Below are 17,991 nucleotides of genomic sequence, written 5' to 3' on the forward strand. Positions count from 1 at the left end.
AGCTTCAGTATTTCAAAACTGGCTTTTATCTCTGCACTAGCCCTGGCTTTATCAGGACTAAACTTTCAGTAGATAACTACTGGCAATGCTGCACATTATTGAACACCTTGACTGAAGTAATCCAAACTGTTTATGCCTCAGATGCAGGTCATGCAGTAAATTGTCATATGGCAAATACATAATATGTACTGCATATCTCATGGATCTCCCCACCTCACAACATGCAGGAATTTCTGCCTCTGTAACTCCTGCTGTGAGAGCACGTTGAACACACCAGCCCACACCAGCTGTCCTTGCAAGCACACACAGGTTCAGTCATGCTTCCCAGCATAGTTTTAGTGCTTACAACTCACTTCCAACATGTTCTTTATAGAGAACCCGCAAGATCTATGAAGTTCACAGAATTTCTGCTTATTACACCAAGTTAACCCCAAAACAGATGTAACAAGAGCTCAGCTTTGATCTCCTCAACACAGGCCTAAACAATTTCCCTTATCCTGTAACTCCTTAGTTACATACTCTCCTGTACAACAGCAACAAACACCACAAACCCATGTTCTAACTGCAGAATTTGAGTCACAAAGTGAGGAAAAGGGAGAATTCCCAGTACCCAGTAGAGCTGTACAATGCTTAACTGTGAAAATCCAGAAGCAAGGCCCTTCAGCCCAGCCTTAAACAGCCATCAGCCTCTCATGAGGTGAAGTACAACACTCACCCTGGCTACAAGTGTCTTTTGCTTTGAACTCCTAGGAAAACAATTTTTAATATGAACCAGTTGCTGATATGGTGGTCACATGGATTATTTCTGAAGGCCACAGCACTCCACAAGCAGATTTTTTTCAGAATTATGAACAATAAATAAACCCAGACCACCAAAAGTCTTTATCTTTGTATGTCTTGGCATTTCATCAACAGGCTCTCAAGAGCACAGGACTTCCACTATCCAAGTGCTTGTGATGTGGTCTGGTTTGGAACACCATACTCAGGACTGGAATTGTACTCTGAAATCCAGTCCTTAGTCTGCAAAGATCTCAAATCTTTAAAGGATGCTAGTTAGTTTCCACATGCTTTGAAAACCTATTCCCACAATTAAAAAATTTAATTACCACTGCTTGATTCTCATCTTGAATTGTAGATCATTCAATCACAGATTCTCTTCTCTACCAATATGCATTCCTAATTAACATAACTCTATTGCTGGACAACACAGTCCCCAATCAAAAAGCCATTCCACACAGATACTGCAATGCATTCATCAGGACCCAAATTCTCTTTAGACAAGATGGAAAATAAAGATAATAAATAAAATAAAGTAACATTTCTCCTATTTATAGGTTTCTTGATGTGATTTCATAGTTTGTTTTTTTCAGAAAAGGAAAGATAATAATAGAATAGAATTCAGAATTATTTAAACAGTTAAAAATAGCATACACTGGGAGCAAAAAACCTTCAAAAGAAAAATGCACTGAGGGACAGAATGTTTGTTTCTGGAGGCAAAAAGTATTTACATCTTGCACCTGGAGAACCTATTCCAAGGAATCCTGCATCACATCTTTTCATTAACTTCACTGGAACAGAGGGCTCATTACCACTTTCGGTATTTCAGAAACTAGAGAGGTATTTTAAGTACAAGACACTGCTAATTGTTACCAAGAGACACCTGTCTTACAAGTCGTTTACAGACATGGTAATTAGTAAAATAGAAAATACAGGTGAAAGCAATTATTTCCAAGCACAGCCTAAATGGATTGAAACACATTTTGCCTTGAGGCCAGGTACTGAGTTCACCCTGGTAACACGAGTCCTGTGCAGCCCTGCTGTAGAACAAACGCCTTAACACATGCTTCCCCAAACAGCAGCTAACACACACAGAAACAAACATACAGCCTCTTTAATAGTGTGGACATCTTAATTAAAACATCAAATAGGCACTTCTCAAATATGCTGGTATAAAAACAACTGGGAGACATGAACTGTGATTATTATCAGAGAAGCACTGGTCCCTATGCTTAACTGAGCCCAACGTCTCACTTTGGTTTACTCCAGGAGTGGTTACACAGAATAGTCCAATGTTCTGCACCAAAAAGCCAAAGAAAACAAATTTCCAGTTATTTTAGGCAGAAAATAAAAGTATTAGGGGATGACTCTGTGCAAATCCTCCACTTCAAGGTTCCACATGTTCTTATGGATGGGGTTTTCAGAGAGATCCGTCATCTTTATTGCTCGAAGAATGGGCTCCGGACTGCAGGACCGCACCACACCCATCACCATTACATACTTCCCTAAAAAACAAGTAAGCATTTAATTCAATTAACCTTTGTATTGTCATTTAAATTCATAAACCAAATTACTTAAAGCCAAGTAAACAGCGCAAATTGAAGATGCTGGTACTTGTACAAAAACTCAAGGAACGAAGATTGCTTAGAACTAAATTTCAGAAAAAGGCTTAATTATCTGTACAGCCACTTTTACGGCCTATTTAACTACATTTCCACATACCGTAAGAGCCAAACAAACACAAATTTGTCCTGCTTTGTGAATGGACTGAGGACAGGTCAGAAGTTTAAGCAGTGTGCCTGTTGTGTACCACAATTTCTGCAATTCTGCAGACCAACACTTCTCCAATTGAACTAGCAGTTCTGGTGAACGGAAAAGAAGGAAAATAAAGCAAGAAAGAAAGAGAAGAGAGAAACAGGAGAAGAATCTCTCTCCTTGTTCAGGGCGTCCTACATGCGGCCCGCCACGGCCGCGGGGCCGGGCCAGCGCCCTTCGCCCCGGGGGGCTCCCCCGCCCCGCGGTACCTGCGCTGAGGCACGGCCGGCCCTGCGGCACCTGCTCCACGCCCAGCACGGTGAAGGCGCCGCTGCCGTCCTGCAGCCGGGCCGAGCCGCCTTCGGCGCCGCGCTGCACCTCCAGCACGGTGCCCTGCATCCACACGGCCCTCAGGGGCAGCGGGGCCCGGCCCGCCGCCGCCCGCCGCAGCTCCCAGCTCCCGCCCGGGCCGCGCTCCGCCCGCCGCAGCTGCGCCGCCAGCACCTTCACCGGCGGGCCTGGCGGGCCCGGCACCGCCAGCACTTTCACCGGCGGGCCCGGCGCCGCCCCGGCCATGCTGAGCGGCGCCTGAGGGCGCGCAGCCGCGGAGGGCGGGAAGCGCCCGGCCCGGCCCGGCCCCGAGCCGCGGAGCTGCCCGCGCGGAGCGGGAGGCGCCGTGCGGGACGTGCGGCCCGTGCGCGGCGGGGCTGTGCGGGCGCAGAGCGCGGGCAGTGCCCGGGCCGGTTCCCCCGCCCCGCCGCCTCGGCGGCTGCGCCGTGCGCCAGCCCCCCGAGCCACCGCCCCTCGGCTGGATCGGCCCAGAGCCCGAGGGGCCGTCATTTTACCGGTGTCGGTTCGGGACCGGCCCCTTCCCGTGCCAAAGGTACCGTGAGCAGTGACTCGGTGCTCTGTTCGCTGTGCTCTGCCCCGGCCCGCTGCCTCCCACCTGCCCGGCGGGAAGGGGCCGCGGTGCTCACCTGTGAGTTGACGAAGCTCCGGTTTCGTGAGAAAACAGGAAAATGCGCGCACTGATTTTCCCAGGGATGCTCTTCTGGGGAAATACGGAGCATTACGCACTGAAACCATGGGCAGTTTTAAGATGGGAGACTTGAATTCCAAGGCCTTAACGAATTTATTTACTGTCTGTTTATATTGCCGACTGGCTAGTTCCCTTTGCTGCAGTCTGGTATTCTTGAAATGTTATGGTTTCTTTTGGGTTGGTGGGTTGACCAAAAAATAAGCTAATGAAGAAACAGGAGGCTGGAACAAGACAATCGGGAAAATCAAAGGGATGGGTTCATTACTTTCACAAGTCCTCTTACCTACAAAAGTGCAGAATGGGTAAAAATACACTGACTTCAATCATTCTTCTTTAGAAGAGCTTTTGTTCTCCATTAAAATAGGCAGTTACTTTATTTTAAAAATCTGGTTTTGTCCTGAGTAACAAAATATATCAAAAGGCCTTTTTTCCTATTCACCCATCATGTTGTGAATTATTTATTCAGGTTTTTTTTTTCCCCAAATATATTTTCTGTTTGGAGACATTCTGTAAATGGGACTGTATTATTTTTATAGTGTAAGGAAGCAGTTAATTTTTTGTTACCACTTACAGTAAGAATAAAACATAATATTGCTAATAACAATAAAAATACTGACATCTAAGTACAATAGAGAACCATGTAATCTGGCAATCAAATCATATAGCTTACAGGAATAGAAAGACATTAGATGGTTACTGTATATGAATACATGATTTGAGCAAGGCTCACAGGAGAATATTTGTAATTTATGCCCTTAAGCTGCAGTCACTTGACAGCATCAATATTTAGTTTCACATAAAAAAAAAAAAAAATGCGCCAAATATTGATAAAAGTATTGTATTTCTATTTGTTACTGCATAATAGGAGTGTCTAAAGCTTATTAAGCCATTAAATCTACAGATCAAGGCAAGACCCCTACAAGAGTGTAATCTTCAGGAGAGACTAAAAGGTCCATTTTAAAAGATTTGCCTTCAAGAAACAGTGTTATAAGAAGGGCAAAAGCACTGGCAACCTGCATCAAGAGATGGATTTGTTTTCCTAAACCAGAAAATCCTTATCTTTCAGTAAAATGCATAGTTATGCTGAATTATGTGCAAAGCCCTTCCCCAAAACCTGGTGCAGCTCAGCACAGACGCATTCTGCAGCTGCAGGGAAAATGTCTGAGGCCTCAACAGACTTGTTCTGGAGATGACCCCACAGTGATCATCCTCTAAGGGCAGCAGAGGAAGCTCAGCACACAGCTGGAAAAGGCACACAGTTGGTGGTTGCCAGGCTCTAAATGACACTGGATTAAACAAAAGCAGATTTTTTGAGAGCAGGCTTGATGAATGTTTGTTTTTTTTGTTTTGTTTTGTTTGCACAGATTAAAAAAGAATCTGCAACTCACTTCAAAGCAGTCTTCAAGGACATTATTCCTCAGGCTGACACGCACAGGAGATGGTCACAGCGTGGGTGAAAAAAAAGGTCAGACTACACCTAGACAGCACAGTCCAGATGAAAGCAGGAGTCAGGGCTCCCTCAATTACACTAGCAGGGTTGTTTTGGTATGGTGCCAAGAGAACTTAGACAAGAATTTGACCCCAGATCTCTGTTAAAAGAGATTTCCAAAGAAGCAGCAACTTGAAACTTTCTGTTGAGCTCAGACCTTTTTGTGCTCACTGATAGTACTACTTAAAATAGAAGCAATTTTCTGCTTCTCTCCCTAATTTTGGTAAAAGGCTGATATTACAGAAGCAGAAAAATCCTTCTTTCCCTTGGCCAGGAAGTCTGATCTTTTACAGCCTTTCATTCTACCCAAAAGGGTTTAAAAAAAATCCCTCTTTCCAGTCCACTGGCCAATGTGCATAGAACAGGTTCTTCAATTTTATTTTTCTTTCCTAGTACTGAGAAGTTATGAAATGGATTTCAAACAAATTTTTAATTTTTTTCTAGGATTTGCAATCCAAATAATCATGAAGTCTTTTCCCTTTAATTTTATTTTTAATATTTTGTAAGCACTTACTTTAGAAATAGAGCTAGCTGGGAGCTCCACAGCTGACTGCAAGAAATATCAGAAAATGTGGAACTGAAAAATACATGGATCATAATGGCCCACAAATGTCTGAATGGCCCAGAAACATCCGTAAAACAGATCCACAAAAAAGACCTTGTCTCTGGTCAGCCCAGAAACTCAGAGCATTCAGAGGGTTCAGAACTCAGAGGATGTGACTGGAGCAGGCCAACACCTGCTCTATTCTGGCATCTCCAGCAACAATGCCTGCCCACAGACAGAGTAAACTGCAAAACGATATGATTGAGCCTTTCATATCCTCATTCAGAAAAAGGAAGCAGCACATGGAGCTCAGCATCACTGATGGAAGATGTGAAAACAATCCTTTGCAATAATTACTCTGCAGGTGAGGCCTCTGAGACTGGCATTCATATGAAACTTCACTGAAGGATAGCTTTTAGCACATACAGTATCAGGTTTGTACTTTAAGAGACCTGTCATAATGTAGACTTATTTTCTTACATTGCACACAGAACAATTCGACACAAACACAAAAATATAAAGTTCAGTTGTTCCTGGTGTTTGTTTTGTATTCCATAAAAGATGCAATGTGGATGGACATGCTAACTGAAGTCTAGAAAAACATCTTCATCCCTCAAGGTTTTTTTTTTAAGACTATCTCATCATCACTGAATTTAATTAATTATTTGAAATTAATGGATCAGTGAGTTGGAATTAATGGGCTGGAAGTCAGTTGTATTTACATCCCTAACATGAGCTTCAGCTTCTTGTAATTTATGCTTTGGGACAGAGCAGTCTGGCAGGTGGATACTAAATTGTGTTCGACCAGGAATTAATTTCATAAGACCTGGAGCCAGCCAAGTCATATGCTGAAACAGGAAAACTCTAGGTGCAACCTGCCAAGGTTTTAATTAGGAGGTGGCTTTGAATAAGTGGTATTTTAGATGTGACTTAGACAGGGCAGGTAAATGTGAACAACAGACATCAGAACCCCACTACTTACAACAACAAAAAAAGTCTGGCCTCTCCCATGGTGTCAAGCCAAAACCTGCACTCAGAGTGACAGAGGAATCACCCTAAGATATGGTGACCTAATTTTGTGGCAAATACCATCAACCAAACCATTAGCAAGGCACGTTGCATGTGAGCTTATGCTTGGAGGAATCTGTAGAGGATTATGGCAAGAGCCTTCCTGCAGCTGCCAGGAGCTGCCAGCTACACTCAGCGTGTGGAGAGGAAAAGCAGCATCTCCTCAGAGAGTTGGGGGAAAACCTCAGCTCGTACCAGCCTTAGCATGAGAAATTATTTAATTGCTCCCACTGGCGTGCAGACTTACTCAGTTCCTGTCACTTGCCACACATCCCTGCCATGGGGCCTGCAGGCTGTGAAAAGAGCAATGCTGTTCTGCTTAGCTGACTCATTTCATTTACAAAGAATACATAGAGGAAATACTTACAGAACTGCAGTTGTGTTCTGCAGAAGTGGGTGTCACCTGTTGGTTTCTTTCCATGGTATGTATATGCTGGCATGTAAATTAAATAAATCAGTGTTCTATGGAATAGGACTATAACATGATTAAAGAAAAAAATAATTATTCAGTCTTTACTAGTAAGGACTGTTTGCTGCTCTGGAAATAGTCTGCAGAGCTGGCTTCCATATAGGCTTATTCAAACTCCTGCACAAGAAAAAAAAAACCCTTTAAATACGAAATATGAACAGCATACAAAGCATTAGATCTTCATCCTGACTGAAGCTGGGCCAGTAGCTAGGAGACTTCAGTCACTAACCTTTTTGACTAAGTTTCAATTTTTAAAAGAACTGGATATTTAGCAAAAGCTTAACAAGACTGGAGAGTCCCTATAACCACTGCAGGGGAATACAGTTATAGTGCCTTCCTTTGGCAGCTGCTGCTCTTGCATAAATACATTCTGATTAGCATGGGCAGCATACAGTTCATTCAGCAATGTGACACAAGAATAATTTTCCTAAAGAACAGTATGCAGCACAGTGACATTTTATTTCAAAAAACTTGAAGTCTGAGTTGTTAAATAGAAATCTACATAGAAGCCAGTAAGGCTGAGAAGTTACAGCCATTCCAGAGCACACATTGGCAGGATTCTGAAATAATCAAGGCCTCTTCAAAAATCCATGAAATAAAATTTCTGTTGCTTAGCAGGGAGAGGCTTTCACTAATAGTCAAATTTTCATGCAGGCAAGATCTTTCTCAGGTCCAGTCAAAAAGACCATCTCTCCCTATAAACTTTATGTTGTTTAAAATAAAAAACATCACAGCTACACCACCACCAATCAAGGTAATTTCAAGTTAATAAAATGTTAGAGCACAATTGAAAGGAATTATGAATTTTAATATAATAACTCAAGAATTTGACACCAATCTCACATTCAGCACACACATGCATTAATTTAAGAAAAAGCTTTTGGATGGAAGTTAGCATCAAGCTACTTAAGAGGAATGTTTGAAGTGAGCAGCCAAGAGCTACAGGGAGCCAGAGAGGAGAAAGCCTGCACCTTTGTTGCTGTGTGCAGTATTACTCTGCAGAGTCTTCAAGGGTCCACATTTAATAGCAGTCATGGTGGCAGCTGCAGGTTGCACAGCCAAGCAGACCAGACTGCTGTTTCTAATCTCTGATAATTCATGTGAAAGTGAATTGTCCTTACTACTCCCTGTGCTTTGGCCAGTGTTTGTTACCTGTATTCCCATGGAGTATCACCTCAGACACATGTCATGACTGTCCTTAACTAACCAAATTTTGCTCTGAGATCAGACTCTGTGTGTAAAATGGCTGCACTTAGTTCTCAATGAAGCTGTGGCTAAAGCTTTGTCCATGTGACTGCCCAGGGATGGAGACAAACAGGATCCTGGACTGGACACAGGGCATAAAGCAGCACTGGCATCTTCTTCAGAAAGATCTTGTGAGCAATGGTGTCCTAACTCACCTGGTGCTGGCAGTGACACCTGGAGGGGGAGAGGAATGGCCTGGGAGGGGAGGATGCTGCCAAGAGCTCAGCAGGAAGGCCCCAGAACTGATACTTCAGAAAGAAAAAGCAAAAATCACAGCTGGAGGAACAGCTGGCCTTGTGCTGCTCAGCAGGGGTACACCAGACATGGATTCACAACAAACAGCTGAATGACTGAAAAAGCAAAAACAATATAAAGAGGAAATCACCAGCAGTGAAACTTTGTTTGAAGCTGCTCAACAATAGTACTTACATGGTTTTGTGTACATAGGTGGACTGGGACCTAAAGAAGCTTGAGTTTCCAGTTTCTTATTATGGTGTGCATTCTGTAAGGCAGAAGTACTTACAAGCCTGGATGTAGAATGCATTTATTGCCATAGCCCCTACAAATAGCAGCCTGCTCCCCAGCTACTGGCATGAGTAAATGAATGAATGAACAAATGTTAGCATGTTAATAGCAGTAATTTTAGATGGAAGTCACATTAATATATGGATATACAAGGCCTACTTACCTTTTAATAGGTCTAGGAGAAGATATAAAATGTCATGTTAAATCACAGAGTTCTTCCTAAATCAGAACACTCAGTGTATAATTGATGAAGTATGTTTTCACATTCTTAGGGTTATTTAATTTATTAAAAAAGTCAAAAGACACAAGACTGCATGAACCAATGGGAAGACATCAGTTCATTTTAGAAAGACCTCTACAAGCCATAAGGAAATGTCATATTTTAAAATACAATTTGACATTAAAATGTTACAAACTGCCTCCACCTCTTAAGTAATTTTAATGACAGGTTTTAGTTTGTAGAGTACCTTATGTTAAGCACTATGCTGAAACACTCTAATTTAGACCCATCTCTTTCCACTAAGCTCAGAATATGCAAAGGCAAATATGAATTTTATGGAATGAAGGTCAGAATTTTATTGCTGGCATTTGCTGTATTGAACAGCCATCACTGGCAACTGATCCATGAGCATCTCAGTACTCAGCTTTTGTGAAGGTAAATATACCTGCTCCAAAGTAAATATCGGTGCTTCAAGATTTTAATCAGCTCCTCCAGTGAGACTTTAGAACCTTATGGTATGAACTAAAAAGGAAAACAACACAAACTGGAGGAACACAGAAAGAAACTGTGAAAAGGATCTAGTCAAGGAGAAATATTGAATTAACTTTTTATGTAGAGATAAGCTCACCCTTCTACTAAACTAAAGGTTGTGTGAAGTCTACAGTGAGGCAAATGTAAGAACATTTATCTACCTGAATATATTTAAATATTTACTAATGATTCATATGAAAATATTTGATTTTTATAGAAGACTAGAAGATGGCATATAGTGTACAACACAATGGTTGTTTCTGAATGTAGCTCTATATAGGGCAGCCTTCCAAACTAAACAACAAAACTTGGACTTGAAATTCAAATGCAACCAAAAATTGACTCATCAGGGATCCAAATATATTGAAGTAAAAAACTTATCAAGCTTTCAGCTTGTCGTGAAAAGCAGCAGTAAATGATAAATGCAGACCCAGTACAACTTATTTTCAAAACCTGACAAGCCCACAAAACCAGACTAGCAGTAGTGCACTCTATTGCAAAATCCATCAGTGCTTGTATGTTCAAAATAGAAACTATCAATACGGTAAGAGCCAACCAGGAGACATCAGTTCAGTGCAGATGGTGCCTCAGACTCATGCAAATGTCACAGAGTGTCTGTGCAGAGCTGGCAGGATACTGTGTGCACATTTTTGGTCGCACCTTTGGAGTTTTGATGTTCCAAACATCAAGCATTTATATTCAAGTAATTTCAAATTTTGCACAGGAGCATTTGAAAAGCTGTAGCTCTGCTACAATTTGAACAACTATGAATATCAGACAATGGACAGCTGAGAACGGAAAAAGGCAACACATGACCTTGGATTTGCAAGGCAAAGCTTGGCAGATCTTGGGCTCCACTGCCGGTTACAGCTTCATTTATGAGAAATCATGTTGGGTGAAAGTGAAAGGCACGTGCAAGTTTTTTTTCTTACCTGCAGATCTCTGGTTTGCCAATACGTTATCTAGACCTATAAAATAATTCTGTGATTACTAATAACCACAAGATGTGCGTTAGGCATTTTCATTTTTGTTGTTTTCATAGATTAGATTTTTAAGGCAGAGGGAGACTTGAACAGCTTACTCTACTGTTTGACACAGACCACTGGTTTCTTTGCATTCTGGTACCTCTGGGTCTTCCTCTGCTGAGAATTCAGTAGTGTTTCAGTCCACTGCAGACCACAAGAGCTTCCAGCACTCACCAGTGGAGCTAACGAGGCTGAAGCACACTCACTACTGCTTTCATGCTGCCATTTAATGGCATCAGTTTTACATTCATTTCTAGCGAATTAAATACTCGAGTGAGTGCCTGGGGATAGCAAAAATATTCTCCAGGCCCCTTTTTTATGACCATCCAGGTTTGTGAACAGCAGTTAAGCATATTGATGAAGAAATTAATACCTTTGGGCAGACATTTTGCAAATGCAACTGGGCTGGCTCCAATCACTCTCCAGTTCCACTGCTCTTCCCTGCCCCGAAAAATTAGGCATTCAGGTATGTAGGTTAGATTCAGAATATACATAATGTGGATAGTTCACAAATCACTTTGGCTGGCCCAGTTACATAACAGTATATACTGCTCATAAAACCAATGCTGCTCAGTATCAGTCACTGATTCTTCTGACTGAAGGGTGTATTTCCTGTTTTGATGGGTACACAGTGCCTTCCGAAAAATACTACACACTTCAGGTCTCCTGTGTAATCAACCCGAGTAATGGTCACTAGCAACTTCCAAAATCAAGGCTGGGAGGAACAGTCTTTATCTTAATAAAGAAAATCTCTGAAGTTTACAGTCACAGGAGTGTTCATTTAAATAGTGCCACATTTTACTCCAAACTGGCAGTGTTTGATGAATGTTCCTTTTGCTTGTGGCAACTTTCCTTTCTGTTTCTTAGAAATGTCATTGTACTACCCTGGGTTCTGGCTGGACACGTGATTATCAGGGGGGAAACAAAAATTCCAGCCAAAGAAAACAGAACTGAAAGTAACTGGAGAATCTTTCCCATTTATCGTTTCATCTGTAAAATAGATAGATGCATTTCCTTCTAAAGGCTGCATTTCCCAGATGTAAAGCAGTAAATCTCCACCAGTACTTCTGCAATTTCCGTCACACAGCTGTGGAGTGTTGTGAACTGATAACATTTGTAAAGAGTACTTGTAAAGTCATAAAAGGAGCAGTGCCACGAAATTCTTACTCATAAACTATGGTAGAACTTTCTGTCCTTGAATTCAAAGCATTTTTCATGTTTTACAATGTCCTCAAATTATGGTTTATGGTCTGTAATCCTAGACTAAGCTTGGTTAAATTCCTGGTATGTGAGTAGGAAAGAGTGTATTTATTTGTTATTTCATCAGAAAAGTTACAGATATATGCCTTAGGAGCAATGCTTTCAATCTTTCCTGGTAGCTGTCTCTTGCAAGCTCATAATGAAGAACAAGTTTCCATCATGGTTTTCATTTGCTGCTTTTGATTCACACATTTATATTGTCTATAAATGTCTGGATATGTAATGCCTTAGCTCAATAGCTCTCAAGTTGTATCTTCATGTTGCAGCTCTGCCTAAATGGGCAGACTGCATTTCAGATGGTAAGAAATGAACAGACTCTGCATGAAAAGGCTTCTGGAAAGAAACAAGTTGTCTCCTGGGTCAGTCCCTGTCCTACATCCCACTGAGTGGCAGGAGGGAACTTCTGCTTGTTTTTCCAGTACTTCTACTAAGTGCTACAGCTTGGCTGGGCAGTTTGGCCTCTGGAAGCAGGCTAGCTCTGATCATACAAGAGTCCTGTGAAGGTGAGATGAGACCCCTACACTGCAGACCTAGAAACTCTGAAGTGTACCTCAGCATGTCCAAATGCTTCAAAGATGGTGCTCCTCCAGTTGCAGAGCTGACTCTGGTTACCTACTGCTTGGGACAGAACCACTTCCTGATACCTTTTCCTACCCCCCTTCCTCTCTTCTCCCTTCAATGTACACAGACCCTGCAATAAAACCTTCTCAGTCAGAAAGGAACTCTTTATTGCATTGAAATTATAAAGCAACAGATCACTTGCACCTGGGAGGTACTGCAGCTGCATTTCATTGGCCAGGAAATGTTGCATAGTCACAAAATGTTGCATACAGGAGAACTGAGACTAGTTTTTAACACTCTGCCCTGTTGGGCATCACTTTCCAAAGATGGGCTGGGTTTTCTAACTTCCCTAGAACTCAGGACTAGTTCTTTCTGGCCCAAACCTGTTGTTAACTCTAACATTCATTTAGGTACTCTAGCTAAGGCCGAATAGTCATTTAACCTCACATGTTGTTCTTAGAGTATATTCTAGGAAACTTGAATTAATTAATGTTTTCATCTGAAATACAATTACATTTTTAAAAGAATGTTTTTTTAACATAGAACACCAATTCAGTATGGTTTTCCTTCCCTCAGTGTTGCTAGTTTGATGTTTGTGGAACAATTGTCACTATTTTTTCAAACAGAATCTAATAATAGAGGCTTGAAGTATTTCTCATCCCTTCTGAGACTTCATTAGAGACACTTTCTTAAAGGGGTACAATAATTTTTTCAACCTCCTCAGTTTTATCCAGCAGTTTACTAGTGAGACCTTTTGTGGGAATGTGGGTGCTTCAGGCTTCAGTTTGGGAAATCAGGCTCAAACCTCTCCCTGGCATGGACTCAAGGACATGCTTCTCAAGCTTATTTTGTAATTAGGATCTCACACTACAAACCCATAGAAGGAAACATTCACTGGTCTTCCTGTGAACTTGCTTTAGTTCACAGAAAGGCTTTCAAGAGCCATTGACCGACAGAAAGAGTGGGCCTTGCCTTTAGACCTGCAGGTTGGGGCTTTGATTTTATAGAGGTGAGTGACTTCTTCAATCCCACTTAAGTAGCTTATCTAATAACTGATTAATGTGCAGTAAGTTAACAGCACTCAGAGGGGTGACCAGAATCCAGTGTTTTCCAGCCACACGTAACTGCTCTAGATGTTAAGTTCCCAAATATTAACAAATACACCTCATTACCTCTCAGTGAGAGGAAACGGCCACTGACTTGTTAGGACAACTGCAAGAAAAGGGAGAAACTGAAGTATGACTGCTCTCTGCCAAGCAGGACCCAAGTCTCACTTTCCACATTCTGACGAGATCTAAGTTCAAATCAGCTGCCCCAGCAATGCTCTCTTGGCTTGCTCCATTTTTAAAAGACTGCCTTTCTTGCCTTTCTTCAGAGACTGATTTTTGAACAGTCTCAAGGGGGGAAAAGCTTCAGCTCTGTAGGCAATAGTTCCTTACTGGCTGCTTGCATGGCACACTGGCTGCTTTGGATCTCCTTTCCAAGAAACTCAGTGCTCTCAATGTACACCACAGGGGACATAAACAAGTCCAGCACTTTATCTCAGAATCCTCCAACTTTTCTTGGGCAATGCTCAATGTAGTGACACACTTCTTTTCTAGAACTACTTAACTAGAACATAACTACTTGACTAGAACAAGTTCACCAGGCAGTGTGTTTCTGAGCAGGGCTGAAATCCATGTCCTCATTCAATGCTGAAGCTATTGGCTTGTCTTTCCTTGCTGTGCCTGTTTCCTGATCTGTAAGTATAAAGCTGGTCCTTGCAAAAAGGTTTGTCATACACAAATGACAAGTGTGGTTTAATCAGAACATCATCTTGTCTTTCACCTGCTCTTGTCACACTTGAGAGACAAGCAGAGCAGTCAGAAAGACAAGCACATCTTTGCAGTTTGAATTGCCTTGGAAAAGCATGTGGGCTTCTTGCAGTCAGACTCTTTCTGTTTGCTGTATTATGTGAGTTCACTATAGCAGTGTGTAATGATTGCTGACAAAGGATGTAAATAATACATACGAGATACAGCAGGAGATGAAGAGGGTGGACACTACTGAAAATAACTTGGATGATAAAAAAGAATCAATTGAGAAGATGAATTTTCAACTCATTCAGATGGAATAATTTGAACAAATTTGCAGTAATCATCCACTCTTCTCTAAAGCACAACTTATGACAGATAATGATAGATAATAATAGAAAGTACTTAGTAAAGATCTTGTGAACTCTGAGCCTGTAATAACTTGCACAGTAATAAGCTGGAATGTTTTTACTAGATGTCTTCAGCATGCAGGGATGAAAACATAGTTTTTCTCTCCAGCAGAGGGGGCTTGGCAGTAAGTTTTCTAAACACAAAACCAAATGATTTCTTCAGAAATTGAGTAATACTAACATTGAACTGACTTTTGTAGGAACTTCTGTAGTATTAAAGGTAAAACCAGAACTTCCTCCAAACAAGAGATTTAAATATAATCAGACACAATTCCAGTGAGTGTTTTTCTAACCATTTTGGTTTGCCTTATTTATCAGTGTGGATTTCTATTTCAACAGAAAGTTCTTGCAGTTATACCTGACTGGCACTGTGCAAATAAAGAAGGTTTTGCTCCTAATTCCTTTGAAAAACTGAGTCCAAGTTCCTGTTAAATCTGTCCCTGTAAAATACTTCAACACAAACACAAGAAAAAAAACAGAGAAAGGCACTAAGGTAAAGTCCTGGTGGAAAGTTTTCCAAGCCACAACAAAGGTGTGTGTTTGAAGGCAGAGCATGTCCTCTGAGTAGTACAGGAGTACAGTTATTTGAGGCCATAAACAATTGACATAAATCTGATGGCCAAAAGAGACACTGACAACCTCACAATATGGATGAGACCATAATTGTGGATGTAATCCAAGGTGGTACAAAAGCCCATCTGAAGCTAATGCTTAGTGTTAAGTTGCACACAGTGTTATGTAAAGACAAAAGAGTGACACAAATTTTCCTTTAACTTAAACAGGCTTGCTGGTTTCACCCAGTAAATTCCTCTTTGTCATGGTTAATTGGACCTGTCCCCCAAGTACTGTTTCCTTGCTTGATTTCAACTCTAATAGGGGAAAACTACAGGCAGGTGCATTTGAATACTTGGGATTATATTCTCTTTATTATTTCTGATGAACAGTCTTACTCTACATGCAACTACTTGAAAATGGCACTGTTTAGAGCTGTTCAAAACCTCATTATTTTACTTCTAATGAGAACCAGCTGTCAGTTTTAATGACAGATTCTGGTAAATGTAATTTCACCTCTTTGGCTCCAGCTTCTGGTGAAGGAGATATTGAAAATGCACAGGAGTAACTCAAAATGAAATTCATGCCAGATGTAGCAAAAGGTGCAAATGACTCACCATGACCAGTAAGGGTTGCAGCACTTTCCCTCTCTGACGTGGGCACAGGCTGTGCTGTCACAGCCACAGGCAGCACTCACCTTGCAGGATGCTGGGAGGTGCAGCTCTCCCAGCACTGGGCTCTGCCCACTCACTGCCCTCACTGGTCATTCTGGTGAGCTCTTCTCAGAAGGCAGGATCTCAGCACCCACTCTGTTTGTGGGGCGCTACCCACGTAGCCCCATAATTTTCCCTAAGTACTATACTTAAAATAAAGAGTATGTGGGGGAAGAAGAGGAGGAGAAAGAGGAGAGTTCTGGTCACGTGGTGAAAGAAAATTATCATTTAGTGCGGATATCAGAGTGATAAGGTTGTCTATTAAACCTCCTATTTGGAAGTGGATGTAATATGTACTGACACTATTTCTGGTAGAAAAAAAGGGGGGGTAGGATAGTTCATTGGGAGGAAGGGGGATGGGGCACTAGGACACTGTGTGTCCTAGGTCCCCAAGCCAGAATCCCAGTTGATGGCACCAGCTCTGAAAGATGGTGAGCCCCAGCCCATCCTGCCTTTGAGTCCCCTCATCCATGCCACATCTCCAGCACTTCCACCCACTGATGTCAGCTCCCCCTGTCTTTGGACCCGGTGACCTTTGCATCCCTCGCCCCACTCCTCCAGTGGCAGGTCCCCAGTGCCAGCCAACTCTCAGCTCCCTCTGGCCTCTGCAATAATCTGAGTTCCTTCCTGGCCCCAGCTCCTCGGGTATCTCCTCCTCAGGTGCACTTGGGAAAACCCTGACTCCTGCTTTTCAGATGGGAGGGCTGCAAACCACACCAAGTCCTTGTCATTCACCTCTGTGAGGGCAGCACGGGAGGACCTGCCTGAGGGAAAGCAACTGAGTGTCAGCTTTGGTAAGGCCATGCCCTGTAGAGCACTGCTGTGGAGGGCACTGGAGGTGACTGGGGAATAGAAGAGAGAAGAAAAGTGGGCAGTTATAGGAATTTGAAAGAAAAAGAAGAATGTACTTTGATGTTAATGACTTGAGTCAGAATACAAGGAGGCTGAACTTCCCAGAAACGAAGTTCACTAACAAGGAACCACAGATAACCTTCAGATGCCAAACTGAAAACTCTGGAGAAAGTAGACAATTCTCAGAAGGAAAAAAAAAATAAAGCCCTGTATGAACTATACTTAATGTAACAGAGAGAAAGAAAGCAAAAGGCAGACTGGATCTTGAAACGAAAACAGATATTAAACAGAAATTAAAGAGTTGCTTAGATAACATTGGGCTGGAAAGCAGAAGAAAATGGAGCTGAGTAAATTTTAAACCTGGACCATAGGTATTTGTTCACACAGAGCAAGGTCAGATGGGACAACGTTCCAGCACTATTATGGAGGAAACAGATAAGGAGTTGGCTGGGACTAGGACAGAGGGAGTACAATAAATAAAATAAGGAAAAAGACTGTGGGGGAGAAGAGACAACATAGAAACAGAAGTGTAAGAAAGAAGCAGCATAATAAATATTGTATGAATAAAGAGGGAAAAAGAATATCTTGTTCTAGGTCAGTTCATGGAAATCTGAAGATCTCCCAAACCTGTTTTATTAATTCCCAGTGCCCCAAGTTTAAAGTTGTGTGTGTACAGAACTTTTCACATAGAAAGGCAACTGTCTGTACAAATTCAAAATTGACCATAGAAAGCTTTATCTCAATGGCAAAGGATGTTCCAAAACCATGAGCCCAGAGGAGTAAAATGACATCTGACTGCTTCAGACATAAAATATTCTAGTGCAAGTGAGAATGAATGCTGCTGATCTAAAAGCTACTAGATGTTGTTACTACTGTTACTTTAATATGGGATTCTTCCAGCTCAGTTCATCTTTCCACAGGTGTTAATTCTTTGAAGGAACAGCAGGTACATTGGAAAATGTATTATAAACAAATACATAATTGTCTCCTTTTTGGCATATTTACACACATACTCTTGAAAAAAAAAAAAGGACAAGAAAGGTAATTTCTGAGTATTCTTGCACATGAAGTGAAAGCAAGAAAAATTTCGTATTTAGGCCATCAAGAGATGCATGTAAGAGCCCAGTAAAAGTATGTGAATATAAGTCCTAAGAACTTTCACG

General features: G+C 41.7%; 1 protein-coding gene across 1 annotated transcript; it reads right to left on the reverse strand.

Annotated features, from left to right (window-relative positions):
- Window positions 1-1,308: 1,308 nt before the first annotated feature.
- On the reverse strand, window positions 1,309-3,370 carry RMI2 (RecQ mediated genome instability 2). Its single transcript, XM_002197290.7, has 2 exons — window positions 2,802-3,370; window positions 1,309-2,282 (listed from the first exon to the last, which is right to left on the reverse strand). Exons 1-2 carry the CDS (start codon window positions 3,106-3,108, stop codon window positions 2,134-2,136), a joined length of 456 nt encoding a protein of 151 aa, XP_002197326.5. The 5' UTR covers window positions 3,109-3,370; the 3' UTR covers window positions 1,309-2,133.
- Between the last annotated feature and the right edge of the window lie 14,621 nt (window positions 3,371-17,991).

The sequence above is a fragment of the Taeniopygia guttata genome, chromosome 14 (genome assembly GCF_048771995.1).
Source record: "Taeniopygia guttata chromosome 14, bTaeGut7.mat, whole genome shotgun sequence".
NCBI lineage: Eukaryota > Metazoa > Chordata > Aves > Passeriformes > Estrildidae > Taeniopygia > Taeniopygia guttata.

Coding starts and splice junctions, on each gene's coding strand:
- RMI2 (XM_002197290.7), bottom strand. CDS start 3,108: ATGGCCGGGGCGGCGCCGGGCCCGCCGGTGAAAGTGCTGGCGGTGCCG. Junction 2,283..2,801: donor CCGGCCGTGCCTCAGCGCAG/GTACCGCGGGGC, acceptor CTTGTTTTTTAG/GGAAGTATGTAATGGTGATG.